Source organism: Podarcis cretensis (genome assembly GCF_951804945.1).
Source record: "Podarcis cretensis genome assembly, chromosome: 12".
NCBI classification, from domain to species: domain Eukaryota; kingdom Metazoa; phylum Chordata; class Lepidosauria; order Squamata; family Lacertidae; genus Podarcis; species Podarcis cretensis.
Window position 1 is genome coordinate 36,337,506 of NC_137181.1, and position 21,944 is coordinate 36,359,449.

At 41.5% G+C, this 21,944-nt stretch overlaps 1 protein-coding gene and 2 long non-coding RNA genes across 8 annotated transcripts in view; 2 read left to right on the top strand and 1 right to left on the bottom strand.

The window, feature by feature from the left end:
* The first annotated feature begins 2 nt into the window (after positions 1-2).
* Positions 3-6,723, top strand: LOC307199921. The gene is made up of 3 exons (XR_013832258.1): positions 3-83; positions 1,742-1,832; positions 6,318-6,723. It is a non-coding gene; the product is annotated as an uncharacterized lncRNA (long non-coding RNA).
* A 183-nt stretch (positions 6,724-6,906) lies between these two features.
* On the top strand, positions 6,907-10,421 carry LOC307199920. Its single transcript, XR_013832257.1, has 2 exons — positions 6,907-7,469; positions 7,851-10,421. It is a non-coding gene; the product is annotated as an uncharacterized lncRNA (long non-coding RNA).
* Positions 10,197-21,944, bottom strand: part of OSBPL3 (oxysterol binding protein like 3) — a 95,842-nt gene continuing 84,094 nt past the window's right edge. For all 6 annotated transcript variants that reach the window (XM_079947989.1, XM_079947991.1, XM_079947992.1 and 3 more), the window contains 7 exons: positions 21,316-21,379; positions 18,953-19,031; positions 17,230-17,374; positions 16,862-17,006; positions 14,612-14,738; positions 14,113-14,235; positions 10,197-12,323 (listed from right to left, as the gene is read on the bottom strand). In XM_079947989.1, coding sequence (XP_079804115.1) covers positions 12,227-12,323; positions 14,113-14,235; positions 14,612-14,738; positions 16,862-17,006; positions 17,230-17,374; positions 18,953-19,031; positions 21,316-21,379 — 780 coding nt within the window. In that variant the 3' untranslated portion in view covers positions 10,197-12,226. The remainder of the gene's footprint in view (positions 12,324-14,112; positions 14,236-14,611; positions 14,739-16,861; positions 17,007-17,229; positions 17,375-18,952; positions 19,032-21,315; positions 21,380-21,944) is intronic.

Consider the following 21,944-nt stretch of genomic DNA (forward strand, 5'->3'; position numbering starts at 1 on the left):
TTCCAACGGTCGCCCTGGAGCTCACGCATTGCCATACCAACTGCGCACGCGCAGCCACGCACCTGGGCAGCGGGGTTTCCTAGGTCAGTCCGTGGGGAAGTCCTGTTGAAATCAGTGCTGCCTTAGCTGCCACTGAATATAGTTGGGGATTTTGACTGGTGGATTTGAAGGGACTGCGAGATAGATCTCAAATGCCTGAATCACAAGCGCCCTTGGAATTATTTTCTTCTTTTTCCCGAATGTTTGGAAGGAAAAAAACAACAAAACCCTCTTGATATTCATTTCTTTGTAAAGGAATCACCCCCAAGGAATGTCTCTTACTTGCACCTCAGAGATACAGTACAACCAGTGCTATTTTTCCCCCTTAAAAAAAATGTTTAGGGGTACTCTCATTTCGACTCCAGAAAATTACCATTTTATAGTTCACATCGGGGAAAATAAATACAGTAAATGGAAAAAAGTTCAAAGATTCACAAAATTTTTAGGGGTATGCGTCCCCCCAGAAAAAAAGCACTGGATACATACAGCCCAATGGGTTCTGTTGTTTCAGCATTCCAGGAAGGTTTAGCTAAAGAAATAACTTCAATGGACTTCAGTGGACTATGATAATACAGTCATGGGAGATTTGGTAGAGAGGTTGCTTGGCTGCAAGATCTACTCACGAACAAAATTCAGAACTTTGTGTCAGTTATTTAATTCAGCCACCAGGTGTCATAGTCCAAGAGGCCAATTTACCAAAGTACGGTAATATCTACCAACTATTGCAACAGATGGGCCTTTTTTGCTCATGTATACAAAAAGTATGAATCCTTGCAGAAAGATGGGGGCATGTAGTATAAATAGAGGGACCCCTCCCCAAAGAATTTCAGAAATGATGTACACGGCTTAAACTTAACACAGTTACGCAGGAGCATTTTTTCTGTACAAGAACTATTTAAGTGAGAGGGAACAACACTGGAACAGATTTGTATTTTTATACAACTCACATTCATGAGGGAATTATTTTGCAGGATGAGTATTGTGCCTGTGAGCAATATCCACCACAGGGCACACAAATACAGAGATAATATAGTTGCACCTTTATAATCTAAGTGGTTACCACCTGCATGTTATGTGGATCAAACAAGTGGATCTCTCATTTCTTGATTGTTCACTTTTGTGAATTTCAGATAAAATTTGAACAATAGTCCCTGATATATCTTAAAAGATTTGCCTCAGCAGTACTTTGTTAGAAGCCATCTGGCCTCATTCATGTTTTATTAAGAACCATCTGGATCTGTATTTTTCCAACACTTGCTGCCTTAGGGCTTAGTCATAAAAAAGATTTTTTAAAAAACCATCCGATAAACCATTGTTTCATGCATGTTATGTTACCATGTAACTTGACTTCGGTATAAATATTTGCTTTAGATGATGGTGAATGTCAAACAAGCTTCCTTTCCCAGCTCCCAACCCCAATTAAAAATCAACCCAAAATAATCCAGGGCTATTTTTCAACCTAGCTAAAGGCCCCCAGTGAGCTGCACTCTTGAAAACCCATTTGTCAATTTGGCTTTCACTGATTTCTCACTTTATCCTTGCTTATATTGGTTGCAACCAGCCCGTGTTAGTTGTGCTTTGCTTCCATTGAAATCAATGGGACTTACCAAGTCATGTATAGCTTGTTCCATTAAACTTGAATGCCATTGAAATAAATGGGACAAATAAGTAATGATTTAACAAACCCTCTTAAATTAAACAGGAATTGAGTTTGTCTGAAACCAGTCCATCATTTCTCAACCAGCCCCTAGAACCGCGATCAGCCATCCCACCTGCAACTGTAAGATAGCTTTGTTCACATTGCTTTCCTATATTTTTGCTTCCCCTTTTCCAGGCAGTCATGGGATTCTTCTTTCTGAGCAATGGTGTTGCTTCTGGGATTCCCTGACTCCAGTCAGCTGCAGCATGGGATGCATAAGGAATCCTAGGGCACTTATATTCTTGCCCTGGAGATGATGAGGAGAGCAGGGATCACTCATTCCTGAGGTCTCCTTGCCTATCAGCAGCAGATATAGAAATCCAGTTTATGTTATGGATCACCCAAGCCAAACAGCAGCTGCTTGACCTATCTTCTGAAGGCAGGAGAATAGGACAACAGCAAGCTCTCCTAGGGAGTTTTACAGACCACATGCTACCTCAAGTATGTTGCATTGAAGGAAATGTGTCTTCACTGAAAGTGGGAGCCAATAATTTCTCCCCAATGAAATCTGATTACTTGGACTAGGTCTCCTCACTTCTTCCAAAGGGCATAGATTGTTGTTTCAAATTTGAATGCACCCTTCAGATCTCTCAACTCACTTGTGTACCTTGACCCCTAACTTGGGAGCTGCTGATCTAAGGCTTGCTGCCAGAGTTTCTGTAACGTTAGTAATGATTCCCAAATGAGCTTGTAACTCAGGTGAATGAAGACTGATTTAGGATTGAATTACTTTAAGGCTGCCATGGTGCTCAATTTTAACTCTCAATATAGAACACACTCCAATGATCTACCATATACTTGACTCTTGCCCCACCAAAAACTGCATAATTTTAAGGTCATTTCTTCTTCTACAAAAGCAATACACTTTATGTGATTTCTGGTGACATCTAGTGGCTACATGTGGGAATTCAAAAATTATAATATTTTAATAGCACTGCAGGCCAGGCATAAGCCAAAGCCAACCTGGAAGCAATCTGCAAAGTATCTGGCATTTGCAGCCCCTTCATAGGTTATGCCTGCCTCTGGAATATTCTAAAAGACTTGGGTCTCAAACTCTTAAGGAATGCTTCTTCCCATATCAATCTGCTTGTGCACCAAGATCAGCAGAGGAGACCCTTTTCCATGTTTCATCTGTTAGAGCTGCCACATGTCTGGATTCTCCAGGATATTATTGGGACTTCAAAGGCAGAAATGACATTCAAGGGGGGACTTCCAAAAGGTGGCTCTTTGGCCTGGAAAAAAAAGCTCAACAATTTACTTTTCTACAAATCTGAGCCCTAAAAGAAGCTCAACAACCTTTGGGGTGTACTGGTTTTTACTTTCTGAAATATGGCAACCCAACACTGTCAAAGGGCTAAATAAATGGCAGATATTTAATTACCCCACAGTTTTGAAATGAATAGGGAGAAATAAAGTAGCATGATCTCGCGACTTTATTTTGGGATATGGTAGAATGTCAAAGCTGCTGCCAAGCTGACAGCAGAGAAAGCAAAATAGTAAGCCTGTACTCTTTCCACTAGCAATAAGTTCACTATCTTTTGTTGCTTTAAACCCAGAGGTTCTCATAAAACAAACAAACACACACACAAAAGAGGAAGGTGTTTCTGGTAGCACCTTAATGGTTGTTTTTTTAACTCATTTCCATTTCATGTCATTTTTACATCATACAGATAAAACCAATAACACAAAGAAGTTTCAGGATGCAGTAAACACCTCTGAGCTGCAAGTCACATGAGGAGACATCAATGACCATCCATGCATGCTTCAAATTGCCCACTTTGGCAGTTTGGGAGACTGACATAGGGTAAAGTTATTGCACAGTAAACTATTGGCAATGGAGGAAGGTGGGGCAATGGAGGATGTAGATAAATGTAATCCTGAAGACATTTTTTTAAACCACTGAGGCAATTTTCTTGGTGCTGGTACCACAATACTTTGTCCAGCAGGAGCTGTGCCATGTGATATTTGGCTCAATATGGTCAACCCTTCAGGCACAAATAGAATTCCAGATCACCACAGGAAGCACAGAAGATGGACAGAGATGAGAGAAGCACATTTTTGCATGCAGCGTGAAAATTAGGTGTGGCGGCCTGGCCCGTTTGTAATGGTTTCCATCTGTCAAGGAGCCTACTAGGTGCCATCTTAGGTCAGTGGCAGCGAACCTTTTAGAGACCGAGTGCCCAAACTGCAACCCAAAACCCACTTATTTATCACAAAGTGCCAACATGGCAATTTACGCCCCCGTGTCCAAGACTAAGAATTTGGGGACTCAAATTTTAGAGAATGGGGGGAGATGACCCAGAGTTGTTGAGCTTTTTGGGAGGAAGATTGCCCAAAATTGTTGAGCTTTTTAGGGGGGAGGGAATTGCACAGCATTCTGCAGCTTTTTTAGGGGAAGAATACAGAAAATCAATAACCACTCTTCGAAACGCCAAAATCCATCACGTAAACACAGCCAGCATGTACCTGCCCACTCACCAACAGCAGACCGCCAGCTGGTGGCGGGTGTGCAACTCCTCCCAATGCCACTGCGGGCGAAGCTTTTCCGGCTCACAGAAGTGGGGGGCTGCATTCACCAATGACCCTGTGGCCGGAACACACTCTAGGGAGCGTTTCCTGCCAGCACTGGCGTGGGCAGCTAGTCACTTTGTCTGTTCGGGCGATGGTGCGCATGCCCACCGATGGCTCCGAGTGCCCACTCTGGCACAATTGCCATAGGTTCGCCACCACTGTCTTAGGTTGATCTATTTGTTCTGGACTATGGAGACTGGGAAAACTGAGCAGACCAGAAGCTCCATTAATAGCCGTCTATTTCCCCAGAGTTGCTTATCTAAGGAATAAAACGAACAGAAGTGTCTCATTTGAAGGGCCTGCAGACTGAGCAAGTTCTAGTGTGCATCATATTTGGGGTTTCTTTCCAACTTAATTAAGCCTGTGTGCATTCTTACACTCCATGAAATCTGTATTTTTTTCTGATCTGTGCTGTGGCATGGGATTTCTATGGCATGTTCTTTCATTCGCCTCATTAATCTGGAGAGCGCGCAGATGTTACAGCAAACCGTTGAGGATTTTTGCCTGGCAAAATGTACAATGGTGATATCCTGGGGCGAGTATAAATATGACGCATCAGGCTTCCAACTGTCTACTTGGAAGGCAGACTGCAATGGAATTTTTAAAACCGCAACACAAAACACCAGGATGTGTGATGGTATTTGAGATGTAAAATTTATTAACATCTAACTAAACTAGTTACAGGGGATCAAATACATAATATGATACACAGTAAGATGAGCCAGAACTTTTATAGCAAGTTCATGGTATAAAAAGAAAAACAAAGAAAACTGGAAGACAAGAATATTGCAACAGTGAAAACAACCATTGTATAATGATACAGTCCATCAGCAGGTTTAAGTATGTACCTTCCCAATCCAAATGAGATTATCATTTGAACAATGAAATATTTGTAGCAATCAAGCGTTCATGTGAAGTAGATAACCTCTGAACAGTAACTTGAAAACCAAAATGTTAAAGGATCAGCCTGATTCTGAAATGATAACAATTTCACCTAGTTTCTACTGGAGGAGGCCAGGTTTATTGTTGGGGTTTTTTGTTTGTTTTTTGCAAGGAGTCTAAGAAGATTATGTGAAAAAATTCAAAACAATTTGGAAATATATTAATGTGGCAGCTAAATAGGGAGAAAAGTAGAGAAGAGCGATAGCTTTATTGTCCTTAGATTTAGGTGAAAAAATAGTTGCTTTAAGTAAAAAAAGATATGCAGTAACACTGATTATGTTTTATTGACAACAGAAAGCTAGCTTATTTTCCTTCTTTATTTCCCAAAGTCCTTCAGTATGGAGAGAGACCATCCAATCCACCTTCTTCACAGCACCCTAAAACAGTTATTTTTCTTCTTCCAACTACTTCAGACGGTTTAGAGAATACAAGAAATTCTCTTATATATTTTTCCCAAACAAAAACAACTTCCACTGTTCTGTATATTTATGTATTATAGGGTAATAGAGAACAGAAAAAAATGTAGACCAGTAGAAAAAGCAGCTAACTTTTACTCATCCAATATATCAAATCTGCACCAGCCCCAAACTGAGGAGATTCTGTGCTTGGTACATTTGAACCAAGCATAGAATGAACATGACAAAATAATGACAAGGGTGGAACAATTTAATTCAAAAATAAGAGTGGGGATAGATGGATACATGATTGTACCCCACCTGATTGTAGCCATGGTCAGTTAGCACACCCCAGACAAGGTTACCAATGATATGGTCTTATCCTGGCGCTAGGGTGCCTTATTTCTCAAAAGGGAATCCTCTATTTGAAGGACTGTCAGATTCAAGTCTGGTTTATAGATTTAGGAACCACAGGAAGGGAGAGTAGAGAAGACCTTGAAGTTGCTCATCAACGATTAATACCTGGACAGCAAGATAGCTCACCTGGTCACAGTCTTCTCTACTATAAGATGTATTGACTTTCTAATTAAATTATAGTACTTATTTCTAAATTTGCATAACCAAATCTGTATCATCTTTAAACTTGTTCCTTTAGTGATGCAATGTGTAAGTGGTGGTTCTGCCCGGAGCAAGCTACCAGTAATTCTGGCCCTGGATAGTTGCTTCAACTTGTCCTGCCCCAGCAAACATTTTGCAGAGAAAGTTCTTTTGGATCCAACCTCATATACTTGTACGTATGTTATTTCCCAGGCTTTGGAATACCCTTCCTGGATAGGCTAGATTGGCTCCCTCCTTGATGTCCTTTCACTGGCAGGTGAAGACTCTTTTATTCCTCGTTCTTTTGGGAATTGACTGCATATAAGGAAAGGGCTCTTGATAGTGTGATGTACTGTGTCCCCTCCTCCCACTGTCTGCATTTTAATGGATACAGTTTCAACACAGTTTAATTGCTTTTTAACCATAACCTTTAATATGCTGAAACAAAACAAAACAAAAATCATTCCAGTAGCCCCTTAGAGACCTACTAAGTTTGTTATTGGTATGAGCTTTCGTGTGCATGCACACTTTTTCTGTGCATGCACACGAAAGCTCATACCAATAACAAACTTAGTTGGTCTCTAAGGGGCCACTGGAAGGAATGTTTTGTTTTGTTTTGACTACGGCAGACCAACACGGCTACCTACCTGTAACTTTAATATGTTTTTAGCTATATGTGTAGTAGTAGTAGTAGTATCTGGATGTATATTTAATTGATAAGATACTAAGGGTGCTTCCAGATGGTAGTTTGTGGTATCAAAAACAGAAAAGAACCTAATAAGAAAAATATATCACCCTAACAGAATAGCCTGAAGCTTCCACCACTGGTTTGGTGCTTCATTGCTTCTTAAACTGCAGTGCCCAGAATCGGACACAGTATTCCAGGTGTGGTCTGACCACAGCAGAAGAGAGTGCTGCTAATACTTTTCTGGATCTGCTGTTCCTCCTGCGCCAATGCTGCAAATCAGTGTAGAGCAGCTGAAACCAGCAAGGGAACAGACAGTCCTGCCAGTGCCAGAGTGCAGTTGTCAGGTACCTGACAGAAACCTTCCACTTGTAAGTGCCATCAAATAATATCAGATATGTATAGAATGAGTTGGTATGGATATGCAGCCAGGTCCCAGCAGCTGCTGAAGCAATTTCCTTTCCTCTTTCGTGGCACGTAAATCATGCAGGTTAAACCTAATTACACCTTTAGAGTGAATTACAGTAATCTAATTGTTTAGGTTTAAGGGACGCAGGTGGCGCTGTGGGTTAAAGCCTCAGCGCCTAGGGCTTGCCGATCGAAAGGTCGGCGGTTCGAATCCCTGCGGCGGGGTGCGCTCCCGCTGCTCGGTCCCAGCGCCTGCCAACCTAGCAGTTCGAAAGCACCTCCGGGTGCAAGTAGATAAATAGGGACCGCTTACCAACGGCGTTTCCGTGTGCGGCTCTGGCTCTGGTTCTGGCTCTGGCCAGAGCAGCGATGTCACACTGGCCACGTGACCCGGAAGTGTCTCCGGACAGCGCTGGCCCCTGGCCTCTTAAGTGAGATGGGCGCACAACCCCAGAGTCTGTCAAGACTGGCCCGTACGGGCAGGGGTACCTTTACCTTTACCTTAATTGTTTAGGTGGTAATTGCAGGTAATAATATGAACTTGCAAAATTTCAGTGGAGTGGGACCAGTCCAATTACATAACTGGATCCAAAGGGCTAAGACAGCACCAAGCGATGTGTGCATGCCCTTGCACCATACTTGAGCATCCTCCCTCAAATATTGGGAAACCAGGCTGCCTAATATCCAGGATTACTATGGTGATGGTGATCGTTGGCATATTTCCCTGCCACGTTTTGCTCTAGTGAGGTGGGCTGATAATTCCTCTTACCATATGCATATACTCAAGAGAATAAGAGGTGATCAGGGGGGAAATATTTAAAAGATCACAAAAATACATGATTAAACCCTTAATTTCAATTGATGCATTCATGGGCTTGGCCCTCCCTTGAAAAAGAAAAGCTATGGGTTTTGCAGAAGACTGGATGATATGTGTGTAAAAGGTGAAATCATGGTCCTGTGTTAATGTGATAAAGGTCAGATGAAATTATGCTAAGATATCTGTCATAAGTGATGCAATGTGTGTGATGAACTGGCCATATGACTGTTTCATCATGCATCCAGTTACCCGTTCTATGTATGTGAAATCGAGAAAACAGCAAAATGAACATGGTGACCCACAGGGTGTGCAAAAGGGTGTCTTTTTAAAAACCAAAACAAAATCTAGCAAACAAAAATTGGAGCAATGCACAGAGCAATGTTCCTTTTTGAATTGGAGCCTAGAGTTCTATCCCAGCATTAACTGACTAATGCATGCATTACGGTAAGCTCTTGGCTCATGAACAATGATTGTATCTGTTTCTTTAAAAGCTGCATTAAATGTTTTGGGTTTTTTAAAACTGCATTTCAACTGTACAAAGCAATAAAAGACAAAAGGAAACAAGCGTTTCCAAGGACAGCAGCAGCTAAGCATCCAAAGCAGTAACATTTCTGAAAGTGCAAGGCCAAATTACATACCCAAATCTTAACTGACTGTAAGCACAGAATATGATTTATGCCTGAGATGATATACAAATAAATGGATTGTAAATGAAAGAGTGAACCTGTCCAAAAATGGAACAAACTTTGTCTGGAAAATAATTACATTTTTTAAGAAGGAATTGTCCCAAAGAAAATTACAAGTTACAAGAAATCTCAATTAGTGCAAAAAATATATAATGCGTGATACTGTCTAATAGTGAGACACTGCAAGTAAATTGCTATATGGATGCAAGGGCGTAGGGAAGAAAAGTTAGAATAACTGTCATTGCTTTATATGAATGAAAAACTAGGTATGTTATCTCCATATTGATATAGGGTCCCAAATTCACATTGGGACTCTAGTATAGGAGGGGGGGCATTACCGGTTACCAGATGTCCCCGTTTCCCGGGGAAAGTCCCCGGATTTATAAATCAGTCCCCTGACAAAATCAATCTAGTTAGTAGGGAGTTGAAAAGTGTCCCCGGATTCATTGAAAAAAACCTGGTAACCTTATCTACCTCGCTCTCCATAATCCTAATCTGAACTGCCCACACCAGCAACTTGCCTATAAAAAAAGAGCTTCCACTGAAATGAATGAGAACATTTTTTTCTTATGCACATCGCTGGTGGACCGCCCAGATCCTAACCAGGACTGAAGCAGGGGGCAATGGCGGAAAGCCTTGAACCCTCCATGCTAAGGTCCTAGTTCAGAGCCTGCACCCCACACTACCAATTTGTATAAAAAACAACAACACCATTGAATTTAAGGGCACAAATATGGGGCAAACATAGTGCCTAGTTAGACCTGAGTGTTTAATGAGGCAGCAAGCAATTGTTGTGCTGAGTGATAGACATGATATTATTGTAATGGAAGATCTTATAAATAAATGAATGGAAAAGTTATTAACTGATGTCTGAGGGGTTCTCGCCACCCCCACTTTAGTTGGAAAGTTTATGAAGTTTTGCTAAAATTTAGTTTCCCTTGAAACTGCTTAGGCATATATAAATGGGAGAGTTCAGAAGGTCATTAACATTTTCTATTTCGCCACTCCATCAATGTGTATCTGCAGAACAAACTGGTTAACTATGTTAGCTTTAGTTTTGTATTGTGGTGTGCTTGTGCCGTTGCGAACACTCATCCTCATGCATCTTGTGTCTAGCTAAATTAGATGTGATCTAGTTGTGCGCTATACAGTATGCAGGAAAAAACCTGCCTGAACCCGTTCGCTTATTAGAAGGAACAGCTCTAAACCAGGTGAGACAAAATGCTTGTATGGAGCTGCTCCCTTTGCCATAAGTGATTTGGGGCAGCTCACGCAGGGAAAAGCTCCATACGCATATTCAAATTAATGTATTTTACTTCTGTTCACAGCACTTGGATGCAAGACATGTACTACATACTAAGATGAAGAAAGAATGCTTTACTAATTTACAGAAAGTACCATTCAACACTGTAACCCAGGACCACTCTCCCATCAGTTTGTAGGCAAGGGACCTGAAAGCTTATAGAAGTATGTGTTTCAGACTCTAATTTTCTGCACACATGTTTCCTGTTTAGCGTGATATTATATTAAAACTGTGATTTAACAAAAGAAAAACAAACAAGACTGCCACCTACATTCCAAAGCGCTGTTTTGTCTACTTTGGATTCCTTCTTCAACATGCTAAATATGCTCATGAAGATATTAGAATACATAGAGAGGATATAGGAAAAACATAACCATTTTAGTGCAAGACAAATATTTACCTTAAAACACTAAACAGGTAAGGGAAGATCATATATTCCATACATTGTATCTAAGGCAGATGGTTGGTTTTTTTTAATAATACAAGATAATAAATGTGCTGCTCAGAAGAGGTAGAAAATACCGAAATCTTATTTCAGAAAACACCTGTCTCTTAACCACAATTAGCTACTTTGCAAATAGTTAAAAAGGAGGGCTTTTAAAAAAATTGTCTAGCAGGATCTTTTTATTAAAAACAAACCAGAATCGTGAAATAAAGAGTCCATGCTCTGTAAAGATATCGCCAGCCCCAAAGAAAACCGTGTTTCTTTTCCATTTGCTCATTTTTTTTTACCCACAAGCTCTGTTTAGGAGTACCACTAAATTGCATTTAACCAAATGGTACTTTCTAGGAAAAGGTAGCTGCTCACAACTAACAGCTTTTCTATTGGATTTTAATATGAATTAAGCCATCGCTAACTTTGGTTGGACTGTGCCTCAAACGTTCAGTCTACACAGCACGATTCATATATGCCAACTGTACAAATCTGGGACACGTTCAACTTGGAACTTCCACTGTGCGAGCCCTGCTGAAGTCCAGCTTCCGTAAAGGTCAACAAGGCATAAGAGAAGTTCCTAGGTGTCTGTGTCCTTTTGCTTGCTTGTAAGGCAGTAGAACCATCAATGCTACTACCGCTTAGTACTATTTTCTTGGAATAGGTTACCTAATGGAGTAAAAAGAACAGGAGCGATCCAGACCGCCAGCAGGCTGCAACGGAAGGGCTAAACAGAGCAGTGAAGACTGACCGCTACATCCCAGAGCCCAATGGCAGCTAGGGTAGGGACAACAACCATTTTGCTTCCTTATTATACCAGCTCCAGGCTGGTACAGCAGAGAGGCCCAGATTTGGGCCCGTTTCCACAAGTAACTGGTGGCTGGACTGGCTGAGGATCCAAGCGATCCTTAGCTTATGTAGCTCTGCTCCCATTTTGGGGATATATATAGCAGCTACTGCCAGCAGGGATTCCACAGGAGTGCCTTCCACTCATCCACAGTTGAGGTGGGTGCAGCTAGCCGCTCCATGGTAGCAGTGCCCAGCACAGCTAGGCAGAACTGGGTGAAGGAACACCTCCATCTCATCCAACCCGATTGGTGGTATTCTGCATTGCTCTGCCCATCTCCTCAAAAACAAAGCAAATCCAAACCACAAAAAAAGATTCCAAAAAGATCAGTAACTGAGATGGAATCTCAGGCAAGAGACAGAAACACACTCACTCCGGCTTTGGTTAGCTTCCTGACATCTTGTGGGGTGGGATCAGATGCCTCCATTCAGTTACTGTAGTGCGGCTGAAGGTTCCTGGCCAATACTGTTTATCACAGAACTCAATAAGGCATTAAATCTGAACTTGCATTATCCTTTGGAAAAAATAGTGTTAAAGCTTCTCTCCTCACCACCCCCCCTTTCAGAGATAACATTCAACCATCATTTATTAAATATATATGTCAAGAAAATTAGAGTTTTTTGTACATTCAAATAAATCATGGTTACTATCAAAATAGCAAAAGACAAACAGAATAACGCAAATGTGCTTGTCAAAAATCTAAATCAAGCAGGAGTCTAGAAGGTTATGGTGATACGCAGCATTTCCATTCTTATAATCAGAGAAACAGCAGCTATAATGTCCTTTTCGTTTGTTTTTGTTTTTTCACCATAAGACAGCATTATCCACTTTGGAAAAGCCAGGGTTTTTTCTAAGTTCTAGATAAGTTCCATTGCTGACCCAGGAGTCATCTTCAGATTTCCTGTCAAACAATCAACAGAGCTTTTTTTTATTCTCCTGTGAAACATGCATGTTTTATGCCACTCAGTGTGGCATTCATATTCCTCCCACACCCCATTTAATCCTCAGAACCACATCTAACCAGCTTCAAGTTGAGTGAGGATTTTAACTGGTATTTCCCTGGTCTGAGTCTGACATTTCACACACTCAGCAGTGGCTAAGGATGAATAATTATGCTTCTCTAAAAGTGGTAGCAGTTGGCAGATCAAGCTCAAGCTATGTTGGCAAAACTGAACTCCTGGGCACAGCTGCCACCGGAGATTTCAGAAGCATAGGAACCGGCTGCAAGTGTAACCCTATCCAGAGCAAGAGCACCATCCACTTCCAGATCAATGGGATCTTTCACACTGCACACCTTTGCCACATCTGCTTCAGTTTATTAATCTCACTGGATCCCACACCATATCTCAAATACATTTAAGACATACAATGCTTCACCTGGAATACTGAAATTAGGTATAGGTTTGTATATGCTGATGATAAGGTAAAGGGACCCCTGACCATTAGGTTCAGTTGTGACTGACTCTGGGGTTGCGGCGCTCATCTCGTTTTACTGGCCAAGGGAGCCGGTGTACAGCTTCCGGGTCATGTGGCTAGCATGACTAAGCCGCTTCTGGCAAACCAGAGCAGCGCACGGAAACGCCGTTTACCTTCCCGCCGAAGCAGTACCTATTTATCTACTTGCACTTTGAGTTGCTTTTGAACTCCTAGGTTGGCAGGAGCAGGGACTGAGCAACGGGAGCTCACCCCGTCGCAGGGATTCGAACAGCCGACCTTCTGATCGGCGAGTCCTAGGCTCTGTGGTTTAAACCACAATGTCACCCGCGTCCCTTTGCTGATGATACTTTGTCCCAAATCCCTTTCCCCAGAGGTTTCATGTAGATACTGAAAAGCACAGGGGATAAGACTGAATCTTGTGGCACACCACAGAATAAACCTCATGAGGTGGAACAGTAATCCCCTATGATCACCTTCTGATAGCTAGAACTGAAACCACCATCACAGTACAGTGGTACATCCGAATCCATTCCAGAAATCTGTTCTGGAAGTCCGTTCGACTTCCAAAACGTTCGGAAACCAAGGTGCTTCTTCCGATTGGCTGCAGGAAGCTCCTGCAGCCAATCGAAAGCTGCGGAAGCTGCACCCGACATTCAGGTTCCAAAGAACGTTTGCAAACCGGAACACTCACTTCCGGGCTTGCAGTGTTTGGGAGCCAAAATGTTCAACTTGCAAGGCATTCGGGATCCAAGGTACAACTGTATGCCAACTCCCAAACTAGCTAGGCAACTCAAAAATGCTATCCTGTGTGGCAGTGATGAGGAACCAACGTTTCTGGAGGAAAAATCCATGAGTAGGATATTGGGAGCTGTGTCCTGAACCTTGAGCTGTTATTCAACTCCATCTCCAATCAGCTGCAGCCAACATGGCCAAGGGTCATGAACGACTGTTGGCCAAGGGTCCAACAACATCTAGAGAGCCACAGGATTCCCCACTTATTCCTTGGTTCCTCACTTCTCCCAACATGTTTCCGAGTTAGCTTCCAGCCACCCCACTGCAAGAAAACAATTTCTTTGGTTTTCCTAGCCCATTGTTTTAGCCACAAGACATAAATAAAATTATGGCTTTAGCAATTAGGTAAGTATTCTGAGAAATGAACTATGAAGCGGAATCTTGTGAATCACTTTCTGTGCCACTCTGCTAGCATATTAGCAGACATTTCAGCAAAGAAATCTGCTATGTTAAAAAAGTACCTGAAAAATCTAGGCTGATGCTCCATATTGTTTTCTTCTAGAACTTTCCGCCGCTCTCTCTGTAGCTGCTCAATCCTTTGTTTTTGCATTTCTGCTCCTTCAATATTCCCTTCCTCTAGGAGCCTGCCATAAGCAACGATAAAAGAACAAAGCATTGTTGGCATTTTATTTTGTGGCTCCCTTAGCTTACTATCTGCAAACCGTGAAGTAGCTAGAGCTTTTAACCAACAACCAGATCATTTCCCCAGGCTACAGATTGGGAAAAACAACCAGTGAACTGATTCCAGAACTCAACAAAAAATGGGAGGGAAGGGACCCTGACATCTCTACTCCCTTTTTGTCTTTCCCAAAAAACTGACCAGTAAGAACAGATTTTCCTTGATGATGGGCACAACACATGCACATCCTGCCTCTGAAGGGTACAAGATAATAAGTGCTGCCTCAGTATGTATTCAGCTATAGGAAACTTAATTTTTTTATACAAAAAATAAATAAATACCTTTGGTCTGGTCTAAATCGGGTATCAGTAGATGGTAACAGAGGCCTAGTGAGCGGGTCCAATTCATTTAATTCTAATGCAAACTGTGTGAAACCATACCACTGTTCATAATCTTTTGGCATTGGATCTGCAAATAAAAATGGATTTGATTATTTTCTCCAGCCCAAATCTATTCATAATTTCATGACTTAAGAGCAATGATAACACTGGGCAACAATTTTTTACTTTTTGAATGTTGTCTAGATTTCTACAATTGATTTAGGGTATTTTTGCACTGCTGAATCAGGAAATGGCATCCGTTTCTCTCCATCAGGTCAGGTTTACTGTAAACTGAATGGTGGGCACTGATAAAGGTAAGTACACGTAAATTGCATGTTGCTTCACCATTTTTCAAACTTCAGGGCTTGAACTTCTGTTTCTTGGAACTCCTGGAATGCTCAGCGGCAGGGAGGTCTCTCTTCAGAGTCCAACAGTAGTCAGCCATCATGACTGCGTCCCAGCGACCCTGATACCTGGTCTCCATCTCTTTCATGTCCTGATGGAATCTCTCCCCCTGCTCGCCACTCATTGAACCCAGGTTCTCAGGAAACCGGTCCATATGTAAAAATAGGTAGTGCATCTTGACACTCATGTTGCAGCCCAGTTTCTGAAAGCAGTCAACATGTTGTTGACAAGTTCTGCGTAGTTTCTGGCCTTATTGTTGCCAAGAAAGTTATTCACTACCAGAACAAATGCCTTCTACGCTTCCAGTTCCACTTCGTTCATTGAGTTTCCGAACTCTGGATCTCTGATGAACTGATGGATCTGAGGACCGTCAAAGATGCCAACTTTCAACTTCTCCATGGTCAATCCTGGAAAAGCCTGGCACAAGTAAGTGAAGCAGTCACCATCCTTGTCCAGAGCCTTGGTGAACTGCTTGATTAAGCTGAGCTTGATGTGCAGCGGTGGGAAGAGTATTCTGTCTCTGTCCACCAGAGGGTCGTTGATGACGTTCCTTTTTTTGCAAGGCACCAATTCCTCCCACACAGGCCAGTCCTTCTTCGTGTAATGCTGAGCACGGTCCCTACTATCCCACATGCACAGAAAACATGGGTACTTGGTGAAGCCAGACTGTTGTCCCAACAAAAAGTTCACCATCTTCAGGTCAACACAAATAAACCACTTATGCTGATCATAACCAATTTTCTCCAGCACATACTTCACCGCTTCATAGTTCTCCTTCAGTGTACTCGAGTGAGCCAGGGGTATAGAGGCAAACTGGTTGCCGTTGTGTAGCAGAACACATTTCAGTGATCGCTTGCTGCTGTCAATGAACAGTCTCCAATCTTTGGGTTCGTACTGTGGCACTCCAAGCTTGAGCAGAAGCTGCGCAATATCTGCACAGTACACCAAGTCCTTCTCTTCCATGAAAAAATGGAGGTTTTATGACTTCAAACTGATCCCTTTTCGACATAATCACCAAGAACTATCGGACCTCAATACTTCTTGTCATTAAAATAATCATTTCCAATCAAAACAATTATTCGACATGGCATTTTACCCCCACCAACTTCTACTAAAATGCTCCACACAAGCGTACATGTGAACAAAAATGTAAAAAAAATGACATGTGGCCATAGCTCAAAAACTTGACCTGATTGAGCAAAACCAATGTGATTTTTGGATTCAGTGCATCAGATTCGTCCTAAATCAACTGAAAAAACGCAGACAACAAATTTGTTGTTGACCAGTGTTACATACATCATATCTGTGGCAACTCCCCAGTCTCTGAACTCCCTCCATAGGGATGTTTGTCAGGCAAAATTGGTTATGGTAATTTAGACATCAAGAGGACTTCCTACAAGTTTTTAAAATTAACAACAATGGATGTGTCTCTGTGGTTTTATTCTATGCCACTTTTTTTACCCATTTTTATTTTTGTTTTCCACTCCCGTTTTGTTTTCAACTGCTCTGCTTTGGTTTAAAGATAACCCTTAACCATGGATGCAGTTGAACTATTTGCCATGGTTGAGCATTATCTGCATATGGCCATTGTCTTAAATGTGGCCTATCTAGACAGTCATTTATAGTGAATTATTATGGATTTATCCATTACAAGACTCCATCCATAGTATATAGCATGGTAAAGAACTATAGTAAAATGTACTGAAACTTAAGATTGTGGCAGGTGGCAGTCAATAGATGAGCATAGGTAGGGAGTGCAAATGCTTTATATGTGTATAAAAATAAAATGGTTGATTGGTCACTAACTTGCTCTCCAGATGCACTTTGGTGAAGATGGTGTTCCGCAGTATATATTCTCATGCCATTTCCCAAAAATGCGATGCACTACTTTCCCATTTTTGTCCAAAACATTTCCTTCAATCTCATGTACATTGTGATTCCAGTATTTTGTCTGGAGATAAAATGAGCAAAACCAAAATCACTTCAAAAGATCAGGAAAAAATTGTGAATTAGGTTGCTCCTATAGATATGCCAAGAAATGACTATGTCAGCTTACAACCTCAGGATATTATTCAACATCCTCATTGCCCAGGAAATTCTGCTAGTAAACTTACTGACTTTTTAAATGAAATGGCACAGGCTCTTGAGAACATCCAATGTAATTTTAATATTACCTTTACAAAAGTAAGTTTGCAGAGACAGCTGTGGTCATTCAGATTCTTGATTATGATCTCCCCGTAGTGTTCTATCCACCGCTGTCCACTTAATATATTATGAATGCAAGATGTCACCTTATTCCATTCATAATGGTCGTTATAGCTAGAAGAAAACAGAGGACTGTGATTTCATGTTGTAATAAAGTATTAGTTAACAAAATCAATGGTTTTACTTAAAACGTTCATCTCAAACACCCTGAATATCCAATTTTGATTCCTTTCAAGAAAAGCAGAGACAAAGCAAAGGGAAAAAATATCTCACCGAGATAGAAAACTTGCACTTGGGGATAGCAAATTTACCGGTATTTATCTTATTTAGCAAAATTTATATACCACTTGATTCTAAGAAAACCTGGTTTGCAAAAATATAAAACATTAAATTTCTCAATAAAAACAGAACAGGTACTTTTAAAAATCCAAAAGATTAATAAAATCAACAGATGCTAAATCGAGGCAAAACACGAGGCTCTGTATTGCCTTTTGAAGCATCTGAATTTTATTGTATTCCTGGAGGAATCCTCCTTAGAATTGACTCATGCTTGTGTCAGTGCAGGAGCACAGGGAATGGCAGTGCAAGTGGGCAGTGGGGTTATGATGAAGGTCACAACGTGTTCACATGTTGGGGGTTGTGGTACGTGCTGCCCACAACGGTTTCTTAGATTTCCAATTGTGCACATGGATAGCGACTGCACCTCCTAATCATTACAGCACACTGCCATACACATAAAGGAATAGGCATGAAAGGAATAGGCATTGCACATGGCATCCACACGGTGGCGCTCTCAGCAAATACTGGGAGTGCTAGCAGAATTTCCCCTTCGGAACTGAACTGCATAAGCAACCCCTTATTTTGCATGTAGTTGCTGACCTAAGCTTTAACAACTTTTCAACAGCTGCACAGATCTTCACCATACCAATGAGAAATAAACCTCAATAAACCTGAATAAAGTGCATTTATAAAGGTAAAGGTAAAGGTACCCCTGCCCGTACGGGCCAGTCTTGACAGACTCTGGGGTTGTGCGCCCATCTCACTTAAGAGGCCAGGGGCCAGCGCTGTCCGGAGACACTTCCGGGTCACGTGGCCAGCGTGACATCGCTGCTCTGGCGAGCCAGAGCCGCACACGGAAACGCCGTTTACCTTCCCGCTGGTAAGCGGTCCCTATTTATCTACTTGCACCCGGAGGTGCTTTCGAACTGCTAGGTTGGCAGGCGCTGGGACCGAGCAGCGGGAGCGCACCCATTTATAGTTTTCATCAAAACTGGAAAGAAATATACGATAAGCCTGTTTAAAAAAGGGTGAATGGGTCAATTTGTAGCCATTTTAAAACTGATAAACCTGTTGCAATCAGATCGGTCTGAATTTGCCACATTCACAAGCTTTGATCATGGGATGATAAATTTTAAGCTGTTGGCTTAACAGGTAAAATTTTTATAAGCGACAGAATGTTGAGCCCATAATGGTATGTCCCAGGTTCAGTTCAAAGGTATCCCTAGTTAAAAAAATTTCTGATAGCAGGTATCCTGTATACATGTTATGCACATAATTCTCTCTCTATGGCACCATATGATTTGCTAGATTATGGAAAGTGAAAAAATATGGAGATTTTTATGTCAAAGGAGTTTTGACAACCCCAGAGCTGCAAAACGTGAACTACAGCCTGCATACAATTACAGAACTTACGCTGGCAAAATTACATGTGTAGTACCAACTGGCACTATTTCCATGGATTTCCCCCAGAATTTGTTTTTCCATCTGATATCTGAAATTTTAAAAAAATCAATTAAAAAATCAGTAATAAACTAAGTACATCCTTAACACCAAACACATATTGCTATTGTTGAGCTGAATTGTTTACTAAATGTTATACTTTAAGCCTGAGACCATCAATAAATTGACAAAGGTATCAAACAGTGCCTGCGTTTGAATGTCATGCTAAACCATGGTTTAGCGGTATGTGAGCAATCACACTAAACATGGAGCTCATGGATTCTCTCTTATGCTCCCAGTCACCCATGATGATGACTTTGGAAGCTTTTGTGTTCACTTTTAGTTAACTACAGCTTGGTGTATCATGCAGCCCTGAAACCGTGGCTGACAATAACAATGGTTACTTTAAACAAGAAGCTTCAGAAACCATGGTTGGAAGTGACCTGTTTGAAATGAATCATAACTAAAGCGAACCACACAGACAACACAACAGACCATGGTTCAACCAAATCTGAACAAGCCACACTAAAGGAGGATAGAGGAGTACATGAGCCTGAAATTTGCTGCGGCTCATTCACTTTGCACAAAACTATGGCCAGTATACATTCCATTGCTCATTTACAGATTTGCAGTCAGAGGTAACTCTATAGTGAAATCTCGTATTTCACTACCGCAACATCACAGCTCCTAAGCTTCAAGTGGTGCTGAATATAACCAGGACAAAACTCAGCCTGGTAACAAATAGTTATACTGACTTAAGATGCTTAAAGGGGTTGGACTCGATGGCCCTTGTGGTCTCTTCCAACTCTATGATTCTATATTGTGATTCCTAAATCATGGCAGTTCGTATAACCACAGCATATTTGGCTAGATGCTTTAATTTTTCCTCTTTGGAGATTGGAACCGGACTCTTGTTTTAGACAATGAAGTCATCTGAAACATTTATGACAAGCAGAGAATACAATACTTCAGTGTCTTAAGTAGTGGAGGTTTCCAGAAGACTTAGGCATAAGCCAACTGTCCTTGCATCCGTTTCCCTGAGTGCAATCCACTCAGTGCTGTTCAAATGTAAACTCAATAGGGTTTAGTGCGTAGCAGTTTAACTGTGTCCTTGCTTTCAAATGTTTGGGGAAACGGGCAAGAATTCGTTTTTCTATTGGTTTGTTCAAAAAATGTTGTAAAAGCCCATTATTACATTGTTTCTGTGTGTGTTTAAAAAGACACACACACACACACACAAAAACAACAACACCCCCCCCCCACTTATACAGTGGTATCTCGGGTTAAGTACTTAATTCGTTCCAGAGGTACGTTCTTAACCTGAAACTGTTCTCAACCTGAAGCATCACTTTAGCTAATGGGGCCTCCTGCTGCCACCGCGCCGCCGGAGCACGATTTCTGTTCTTATCCTGAAACAAAGTTCTTAATCTGAAGCACTATTTCTGGGTTAGCGGAGTCTGTAACCTGAAGCGTATGTAACCTGAGGTACCACTGTATATGCTATTATTGTAGAGTAGTATTGATACCACAGACCAGTTTCAAGTCTATGGTAGCAAGATGATATCAATTGCCTTGCGTGCCCAGCTACAGAGTCCCCTTGCCCAGATGCACCTGACTAGAGAGGGCTAAATGAATTAACACTACAAACGTGATACTCCCAGCCGACTGTGCTGCTGCATGCAAGGCCAGCTGAGATAAATAGGTGGGAAGTGAACCTGAGTGAAGCCTGCTTCAGCCAGGTCTGCTCCCCAAGACCTGCCCCCCTGAGATGCCGCAAATTGGCCTACTTGAATCGAGGGTCCTCGCGGGAACCCATGGGCCCCCACACCATACGAGGAGACACAGCAACAGCCGCAAAGATGGCATCGTGCAGCAAGGGGACTCGGGTTGTGCCACAACCACCACTTACTGGGAAGGCAGTAAGCAGCCGTTTCTAAAACACCCCCCTCCAAACTGGTTACATCAAGCTGTCTCAATTACAGATGGTTCACTAAATCCTAAGGTCCAAGACTGCCATGGATCTTCACCAACCTTATGTCTTCCAGATGTTCTGGGCTACAACTTCCATCAGCCCCAGCCAGCATCGCTGATGGGAGCTACAGCCCTGAACATCTGGAAGACACCAAGTTGGTGAAGGCTGGTTGAGGTTAGCCAAGGTTGAGGATACATATGTTTGTTATGCCAATGTCTGTGTTTCCCCATAATGCCATACAAACAGATGTTTGGCACAGCTAGCACAACCTCTAAAGCTGCACTAACATCTGCCACTAACGTTTGAGCTTATAGATTTCCTTCACATCCAAGTAAAAACAGAAGAAAATAAGCTGAAGAGTTACCTTGCCAAAACACAAAGTTATCAGATTCAGCATGACATGCAGATATAGGTGGGTGATGACTGACCTAAGAGGAAGGGAAAAGTTACCATTACAGCTACAGGTTTTTGATTTTTTAAATGACTTCCATTCCTCTCTCGTGAATTATTTTAATCGTTTCATTTTATTTCAAGCACAGCACTGACCACAAGAGGGAGCTTGTAGTAGCAAAACCAGCGTTGGATATGGATAACAAAACATGAAAAAAATGTTTTAAAAAAACAACCCAGAAGAGCAGATGTAAAGCGATTAATACTAATTTGTATTCCCTTCCCATTTGAATGGGAAGTTAATGAGGACTGTTATTTTTAAAAATAAATAATAAAAAGAAATAAATGTTGGTATATAAACTGTCTTAAATCAAGTCACTTGTGAAGAAATAAAATCCAAAAAAATAAATAAATCCAAAAATAAAATAAAAGAATGATGCAGGGAAACACAAATACCAGAAGAAGGCAGTTGAACGTCAAGTTTGGTTTCCAGTCAGAGCTATTGTTAGAGAGTGTTATTTAGTACAGGATAAGGATCAGGCCTGAGAAAAAGTGAAGTATTTCCTGTTGAGTAATAATGTGCCCTTTTGAAGTTCATTTCTG